This window comes from Cyberlindnera jadinii (assembly GCF_001661405.1).
Source record: "Cyberlindnera jadinii NRRL Y-1542 unplaced genomic scaffold CYBJAscaffold_1, whole genome shotgun sequence".
Taxonomy (NCBI): domain Eukaryota; kingdom Fungi; phylum Ascomycota; class Saccharomycetes; order Phaffomycetales; family Wickerhamomycetaceae; genus Williopsis; species Williopsis jadinii.
In genome coordinates this window covers 695,271-703,268 of record NW_017963652.1, presented here as the reverse complement: position 1 = coordinate 703,268, position 7,998 = coordinate 695,271, and the positions used below count along the sequence as shown (strand labels likewise).

Below are 7,998 nucleotides of genomic sequence, written 5' to 3'. Positions count from 1 at the left end.
CAGAGACAACCAACTGGATTAGTACCATTGAATTCTCAGGCAACAGGCCAGCAGTCTCCTCCACAACCACAGAATTTGATCCCTATTCCGACTGGAGGTGCTACTAGACTGCAACCACAGACAACAGGCTTGGTTCCATTAAGAACAGGCAATGGCCAATTTGAACCACTAAAGGCACAAAAGACCGGGTTTGGTCAAAACAGTTTCTTTATTACAAACCTGGTTGCTCAGTCCCAAAACTATGTCAACTCTTACAGCTATTTGACAGATGCAAAAGTCACCCCAGAGGAAAAGAAATTGTTCAACAAGATCTTTGACAATTACGATACCGAAAAGAAGGGTTTATTGAGCTCAGATATCTGTGCCGAGATCTTTAGAAAATCTGGATTGAATCGTGAAGATCTGGAGAAGGTTTGGGATCTGATTGCCAGACCTAATCAAACTCATTTGGATAGAGAAACTTTCCAAATGGGAATGTGGCTTGTATACAAAAGATTGAATGGAGCAGAGATTCCTAATGAATTACCAGACTCTTTGAAACCTTCGAGCATGCTGATCTTAGATGACGTGAAGAATAAAATGCGTGTTCAAGACAGTTTCAAGCCATTGAAGAAGTCAAGCCATTCAAAAATTGACGGATCAAGATTCAAGAACAATGATGATGAGTTGATAACTTCGTCTGCAAGACACAGAAGAAGAGCTGCGGCTTCTGATAAAGTACTACACGAGGAAAAGCTGAACATCGAACAAATGAAGAAGTTAATCAACGAGAAGAAGATCTTATTGGATGCATTTGAGGTTCAACGTGAAGAAGATGCTGTTGATAACGAAGAACGTGAAAGAGAGGATCTTTTGGCCATCGAGACTTTAAAGCAACAACTGAGAAACCTTCCTAAACGTACAGTTGACGATGAACGCACTCTTTTAAAGTCTAAAGTCCAGCAGTTGACGGATAACGCTCCATATCTCATTGGGGAGATCCTATCTATGGAGAAAGCCATCCAGGCTCTTAAGTTAGAGTTGTTCAGATTGAATAATCCAAGTGCATTGATTGGAACAGGACCAAATGGTGAAATCACCGACGCTGATAGACGTAAGGCCAAAAGTAAACTGTTACTAGCACAGAAAATGGCCAAATTGACTGGTAAACCAATCGATCCAAACCTCGAGAAACTTGCCGAGGATGCTACTAGTTTAAGCACCGAGGCTGTTAAGATCCAAGAAGAGAGTTCAAAAAACCAACAGATGATTCGTGATGTCGAGAGCTCGATCAAGGACATTTCCTCAAGTGTATTGAAAGAACTCAAGGTTAATGTTGATAATGATGAGTACAAGAAATGGGTCCTAGGGGTTGGCGTGCACCCTGAAGTGCAACAAATAGTGAAGGAGTTTAGAGTTGAAGATATTAAGGAAAGAGTTAGACCTAGTGCACCAATTGTGAACCCTCCTGTTTATGAATCACCTGTTGTGAGCCCTCCTGCAAATATTCCTCCTACAGTCAGCTCACCAGCTGAAGGCTCACCAACTGTTGGATCTCCAGCGAATGTCTCATCATTTCAAACTGTTTCTGGATCACAGACCGAGAGATCCTCATCAAGACCAACCTTTTCAAGCGCAGAAGAAAGAAAGGCATACATCAAAGAACAGGCAAAAAAGAAGATGCAAGAGAGAATGGCTGCACTTGGACTTAAGAGATCAACACGCACACCATCTGTAGAGTCCTCTACTATTTCAACCCCGACTGTATCGTCTCCGCTTGTGGATGAAGATGGCTCCTCTTCTGATGACGATGAAGAGAGTTATCAAAGAATGGAAGAGATCAGAAGACGCAACAGGGAGGAAAGAGAAGCACGTATGAAAGAGCACAATGTGTGACATCGATCTTGAGCACATACATACACACTATTCCATGTACTATAGACTGTAAGACACCTTTATCCGTTGTATGTTTGAAGTTGTGTAGCTGGATGTGGTATGTGATTGGTGTCTGGATGTCCCATTCCATTGGTGTTTGGATGTATTGTGCGGAGGGCAGCGGGCGCGTATATTTCAACAGGTGTTCTTGAGGAATGTAAACAACCTCATCTCAAAGGATGTTGAACCTTGTGGCGCGCAATGGACCAATCATCACATCGGTATCGTTATAGATCAGTTGGTCTCCCAGTGAACCATACTGTTGATCCATTGATTTTCTCTTCACCTATTCAGATGCCGCTGTCACCTCCGAGCCGCGGAATGGATAGCAACGATGAGTTATACGACGATAGAAGGAACGTGATTTTGAACTTTGACAAGGTTGACGAGGCATTGGACCAGTGTGAGAAGCTAGAAAAAGAGATTAAGTTGAAGCTCTCCGAGTTGGCAAATGGACACGAAGATCTAAGGAAGCTGGTGGAGGCGGAGATGGACCCACGAGGCGAGACATATCTCCCCACACCTAATGATGACTTTGACACTAAGCAGCACGTTAACAAATCTGTCGACAGGTTTACCGATATACCATCCTCACCTGAAAGCTATGATTCACAGCTGGAGTTTGACGTGAATTATAAAATTGCACAGTTTGCACAACGTCACTTTGAGAGCCCAGACGTTCTAAAGATAAGGAATGTGTCCTCTAGGGTGATGGACTTATTAACGTACTCGGCACCAGATGACGATAAAAAGCTGATGGACCTGAGTGACGATTACAAGAGACGCAGTGACCGGGTGATACAAAATTTTGAAAGACTGATCGATGCGTACGATCGAGGCTAAATGGAAGAGAAACATTTGATTCCAATATGTACAAGGGTAATGTATATTAATGTTATGTATGCTTAGCGCTCGTTGTGCGATTCAGATGGCCTTTGGAGCCATTGCAACGATCTTGTTGAAGTTCTTCTCCTTCAGCTCCCTACTCACCACACTGGAGATTCTGGAACCGATAGGCTCAGAGTTCTTATTTATCAAGACACATGCGTTGTCGTCAAATCTAATGGTGGAGCCATCCGGTCTGAGGATCGGCTGTTTGGTTCTAACGACAACTGCGTGTACTACATCACCCTTCTTAACACGGTTCGAAGCAGAAGCACCGGTGATTTGCGCACTGATCGGACGGGCCTTCTTGATGACACACACGATTTCATCACCAACAGACGCATAGTTCTTTGGCGACTTGCCCATCACCTTGATGCACTCCGCCATGAGCGCACCGGAGTTGTCGATCACCTTAAGCATGGACTTGAGATAAAGCATCCTTGATTCCCCCTTCCAAGATTCGTTAATACTACCCTTCCTTTGTATGTTACGTCCTCGAAGAAGTGTTGAAAAAAAAACGAAAAAACCGGACATCTCGATCAGAAACACCACAAAGCTGCAAGAAAACACCGAATACGGAAATTATCCCTCTTCGTATTTTTCGCAACTCTCCGAGATGAATTTCAGGACAAATTACGTAAAGTTGCGAAGGACATCTTAACGAGTTGCTCAGACGCCGAGAAGTTTCTCCGGTGCGTCAGACACGCGCTTAAAATAAACCCAAAGGATCAAAAACAACTCAGCCTTGTCGATTTCCACGCACTGCGCCAAATTTTTTGCTATATAAGCCCTTTCACAGTTCCTTCTCTCTTTCCTCTTGGGGGCTGCTCGTGTTTTGTATAAAAGAACTCCAAGACACTTCCAGCTGAGTCCCTTCTCACGTCGCTCTCAATACCTTTTTTTTTTCGTGATCAACCAGTTCAGTTTCACCAGAGAGCCTCATACTCGTTCGTTTCGATACGTCTCACACGTTTGGTCCCGGGCCTCGCCTAAACTTTCAACGGTTTTTCCTGTACCCGAAGCATACACCTCGAAGCGACTTATTTTCTCGTCACAGTCAACAGTTTCTTGTCCCCTTTTCTTTCTTTTTCTCTTCCCTTGAATCGTCCCTTTGTCGCTGATCCACGCACTGCTCATCACTGTTCTATCTCAGAGATGTTCTATTACTTTGCACTGTGTCTGCTGAGTCTCTTCACCTGTGTTGTTGGTGATGTGTCGATCTCCAACCCAACAAAAGGCCAGACGTTTGCTGTGTCTGGCTCATCCGTCTCCGTCACAGTTACGTGGATTGAGTCCAACGCTGATCCGTTACTCACCGACATGAACAAGTATACATTCCTGGTCTGTACAGGCCCAAATAGTGACATCAACTGTTTCAAATCAACTTCGACAACGGTCAAGGCTAGCGAGCTCTCAAGTTATTCGAAGACGATGTCCATTCCTGCGTCACTCGGTGCAGATGGGCAGTACTACATCCAAATCTACGCAACCACAGATAACGGCTATACGATCCACTACACGTACAGATTCACATTGACGGGAATGACGGGCTCCACTGAACCAAGTGGTGATGATACGAATCCGCCAACTGCGCAAACGTCGCTAGCAGCTGACGGTGCCACTGCGGTTACAGGCACAGCACTGTCAGCTTCATTCTCGCTGCCATACAGCGAACAAACTGGGCCAACTCGGTACGCTCCAATGCAAACACAGCCTGGCACCACAGTAACTGCAACTACATGGTCTCGTCGTTTCCCAACCTCTTCAGTCACGTACTTTTCCACTCTCACAGGCGGAACCATGCTTCAACAGGTTTCCACGGTAACACCAGGTTGGTCATACACCATTTCGTCCGCAGCAAATTGGGCATCACCAGCACCATACCCTAGTGATAACGGTGGCTGGTATAACCCATCTTCTAGAATCAGATCCGCGAGTCGTACCTCGTTGTCATCTTCAGCCACCTCATCTGCTTGACCACTGTTTCTCTTATTCATCATAGTCCATGTATCTACAAATACACCACTTCGTAACAAATCACATACACGTAGTTATACATTGAACACACACAATCTCCAGCGCACTAATAGTCCGACTGGTCGAAAAACAGAGCAGGAGCAGACTTGTGCGTATACTTGATCAGCCCAGCCAGTGCCTTTTCGTTGATATTCTCTCCTATGTCGGTGTTGTCAATTGCTCTCACCTCTGAAGTACCCATCACACGCGCCACGCATTCGTACCAACGGCCCTGCTTAAAGCTCAAATCCTGTGAATAGGTCAGATCCATCACGTTCTCGTTATTTGGCGATGGTGAATAGAACTTGATACGGTTTTCGCTTTCGTTGATGCCATCAACTCTCCCAACAACACGCACAGTCTGTCCGTTAAACTGGTTTGCAATAGATTGGTCCACTCTTGGTGTTGGCTTGTCCATGTTGGAATACGTAAGCTTAGGCAAATGATCCTATTCTCCAGGTTGTCTCCCTTGTTGTGGATGTGCTAAGTGTACGTGAAGTGTGTTTCCAATCCTCCGTTACGCGTCGCGTTCGCCACTAGGGCAAGACGTGGTGTGCGGATGTTTGGGTGTGCGGATGTTTGGGTGTGCAGATGTCATCACACCATCTTCATCACCCATACAATCATATTCACATGAAGGGCAGTTTATTCCATTCAAAAGCAGAGGTACAAGGCCAATCCTCTCATATATGTACAGTTATACTTGAATGTTAGATCTATACCTATCACAATACAAAAGCAAAGCTCATTTGGGACGCATCAGCTGGTCGAGGGCATTCTCAACTGGGGAAGGAGCTTCAACGGTTCTGTTGAGGAAGTCTTCCTCCTCTTTTGCCCGCTCTTCCGGGGATTTCTAAGATAAAATGATGTTAGTATGACTTGCTAGACAAGCTAGGCCCAATGGTGGTGGAACTCACTTTCTCCTCGGCAACTTCAACTCTTGGAGGTACGGAGAAGCGTGCATTCTTCAAGATCCTCACAAACTCATCCGTAAGCTTATACCTCTGCTGGACCTCTTCCATCGAATAGTGCTGCAGATCATCGACAATGGCAACGAACGTGCCAGGTCTGACGGTCTCCTGGGTGTCTTGCTTCAAGGCATCGTCAAGGATCTTTCTGTTTCGTAGTGTCTTCAGAGCAGGGTGCTAGAGAGCGCGTAGGGGGGTGGCTGCTTGTTAGTAACACGTCCTTCAGAGAGGGCACAGAGACACACTCACGTTCTCATCAAGCTTCAGAGGAATCTCGTCCACTCTTATACGGTTTGCGAACTGATCAGCGTTGGTGTTTCTTTCCTCGTGTGTCTTGGGCACATCGTTGTTCACAAGAGGATCTGGCACGCTGATGCCCTTTGCCTCCATTCTCTTGCTAACAACACCAACGGTCTTGCTAGCTGTCTTAGGAAGACTCCGTGATACCTTCTGCCCCATCTTTATCACTGACTCGTCCTATGCTCTTCTGAACACGTCGATTGCACAGTTGTTGGCACAGGAATAACTACTTCCCCGGACCAGGGGTTCTAGCATTTTTTTCGACGCCTGGCTATACGCTCCACCATCGCACTGGGCCAATAGCTACGCTCCAATTGCAAACCACAGTCATATTCATTTCTGCTGGTGTTCCTCTATGATATCATCATTATTTTCATTAAAGTAAACCGTTACATTTGGATGATATAGCGACTTTCTTAGTTTCCATTTAGTCCCTTTCGCCCTTGAATTCATCGACACAAGTTCTGAACTTGACCACTGCTTCTTTCATCTTCTGTTCTAGCGATTTCGACTCTCGAGAGGTGTCCATATTCTTCTTCAGTGCCATCTCAAGCAGGTCTCTATTCACAGGTTGGATCAAGTCTCTGTAGTTCTGCGTGATGATGGTTTCCCTCTGAGCCTGTTCACGACGCAGGACTTGTAGATGGTTAAGACTGTACTCCAGATATTCTCCATATCTCCCGGCAAATCCAACTAGATCGTTGATGTCTCTTGGTGCCTGGCCAAAGGGAGAAGGTGGTGAACATATCGAGGTATCCTCGTCGTCGTTATCCTGCTCGTCTGAATCGCTGAGTAACAGGTCAGTTTTGGTAAAGATTCGAGTACGAGGCCCATTTTCACTCAAGGTCCTTTTCAAAGTATCTCCCAGATCTTCCAGTTTGATTTCATTGGTGGCCTTGAGAGGTGATTCTAGATTATCAAGATCAAATGTATTATCCTGGTTATTGCCATTTCCTGCAGTGGACTCCATTTTTCTCCGTTTTCCATTCAAATCTTCACCTGTGAACCCTTCTCTGGATCCAACAGATGGTTCTGTTACAGGATTCGGAGTGTCAGAGTCATCCACAGCAATTGGTTGATTTGGATTAGCTGTCAAAGTATGGACAGAGAGTGTTGGTTCATCGTCATCATCATCATCCAGATCAATGAAATTATCTGAAGTGTATACGGGGTGATCCCCTGGCTCTTTGATTCCCATGCTATCAGAATCGTAGAGACTATCTAAATCATCCACTGTTAAAGCTTCATCGGAATTATTAGCAGCAGAGCTCTCAAATGCTCTTTTTGATCCATTACTAAATTCGCTTCTCTTCCCATTGAAAGAGGCTTCATACTCGTACTCCTCAATTGATGATAAGCTCGATAAATCCTCTTGATCCAAATCGTAGACATCTGGTTTAAAGTTATTCGAAACATTCCCCTTGGGGGTGTTTGAAGACTGTGAATATGTTGACCTTGCATTCCAATTGGCCTTATGTTCATAGCTTGATGAAAAATCCACCTTTTCCTTATCCTCCATTGCAGTACGAGATGGACGACCACTCGCACTTTTGTATTGATTGAAGACACGACTTGACGGTCTAGTAGGAGCATCGGCACCAGATGAACGTGTAGCTGGGAATGGTCTTGTATTGAAAGTCCCAATGGGGACATCGGCAGATGTAGCTCTCACACCTGAAGTTGCCTGATTCTGGGATGTCTGGGGCTGGGCTGGAAGATCAAAATAGTTCTGTTGCTGAATATGGCTTCGAGTAGGGAACTCCTTTGCTTGAGCCCTAGCAGCTTGTACCCTGGCTGCGTGAGCATGTGTAGCTCTTGTCTGGGAAGCTCGGGCTGCTTTAGCCCTCGATACCGGAACCTCAGTATTCTGTGTCTGGCTGCCATTGTAGAACACTTGAAAATAGCACCGGTCTTG

At 45.4% G+C, this 7,998-nt stretch overlaps 6 protein-coding genes across 6 annotated transcripts in view; 2 read left to right on the top strand and 4 right to left on the bottom strand.

Annotated features, from left to right (window-relative positions):
• The window catches only part of CYBJADRAFT_160016 (uncharacterized protein), a gene marked incomplete at both ends in the record, with an annotated part of 4,144 nt that extends 1,387 nt beyond the window's left edge, over window positions 1–2,757 (top strand). Inside the window, 4 exons of the mRNA XM_020213498.1 lie at window positions 47–1,852; window positions 1,921–1,943; window positions 1,964–1,972; window positions 2,209–2,757. Of these exons, the coding sequence (XP_020073055.1) occupies window positions 47–1,852; window positions 1,921–1,943; window positions 1,964–1,972; window positions 2,209–2,757 (2,387 nt within the window). The remainder of the gene's footprint in view (window positions 1–46; window positions 1,853–1,920; window positions 1,944–1,963; window positions 1,973–2,208) is intronic.
• On the bottom strand, window positions 2,741–3,370 carry MRPL38 (mitochondrial 54S ribosomal protein uL14m). Its single transcript, XM_020214015.1, has one exon. It carries the CDS (start codon window positions 3,235–3,237, stop codon window positions 2,839–2,841), a length of 399 nt encoding a protein of 132 aa, XP_020073054.1. The 5' UTR covers window positions 3,238–3,370; the 3' UTR covers window positions 2,741–2,838.
• A 274-nt stretch (window positions 3,371–3,644) lies between these two features.
• On the top strand, window positions 3,645–4,838 carry KRE9 (Kre9p). Its single transcript, XM_020214014.1, has one exon. It carries the CDS (start codon window positions 3,955–3,957, stop codon window positions 4,774–4,776), a length of 822 nt encoding a protein of 273 aa, XP_020073053.1. The 5' UTR covers window positions 3,645–3,954; the 3' UTR covers window positions 4,777–4,838.
• A 44-nt stretch (window positions 4,839–4,882) lies between these two features.
• On the bottom strand, window positions 4,883–5,318 carry CYBJADRAFT_182213 (uncharacterized protein; the record flags this gene model as incomplete). The annotated part of the gene is made up of 1 exon (XM_020217032.1): window positions 4,883–5,318. Exon 1 carries the CDS (start codon window positions 5,231–5,233, stop codon window positions 4,883–4,885), a length of 351 nt encoding a protein of 116 aa, XP_020073052.1. The 5' UTR covers window positions 5,234–5,318.
• Window positions 5,319–5,453: 135 nt separating this feature from the next.
• Window positions 5,454–6,351, bottom strand: CYBJADRAFT_182212 (uncharacterized protein). The gene is made up of 3 exons (XM_020217031.1): window positions 6,033–6,351; window positions 5,733–5,960; window positions 5,454–5,668 (listed from the first exon to the last, which is right to left on the bottom strand). Exons 1-3 carry the CDS (start codon window positions 6,240–6,242, stop codon window positions 5,561–5,563), a joined length of 546 nt encoding a protein of 181 aa, XP_020073051.1. The 5' UTR covers window positions 6,243–6,351; the 3' UTR covers window positions 5,454–5,560.
• Window positions 6,349–7,998, bottom strand: part of CYBJADRAFT_187741 (J domain-containing protein) — a gene marked incomplete at its 5' end in the record, with an annotated part of 2,737 nt that continues 1,087 nt past the window's right edge. The window contains one exon of the mRNA XM_020217275.1: window positions 6,349–7,960. Coding sequence (XP_020073050.1) covers window positions 6,511–7,960 — 1,450 coding nt within the window. The 3' untranslated portion in view covers window positions 6,349–6,510. The remainder of the gene's footprint in view (window positions 7,961–7,998) is intronic.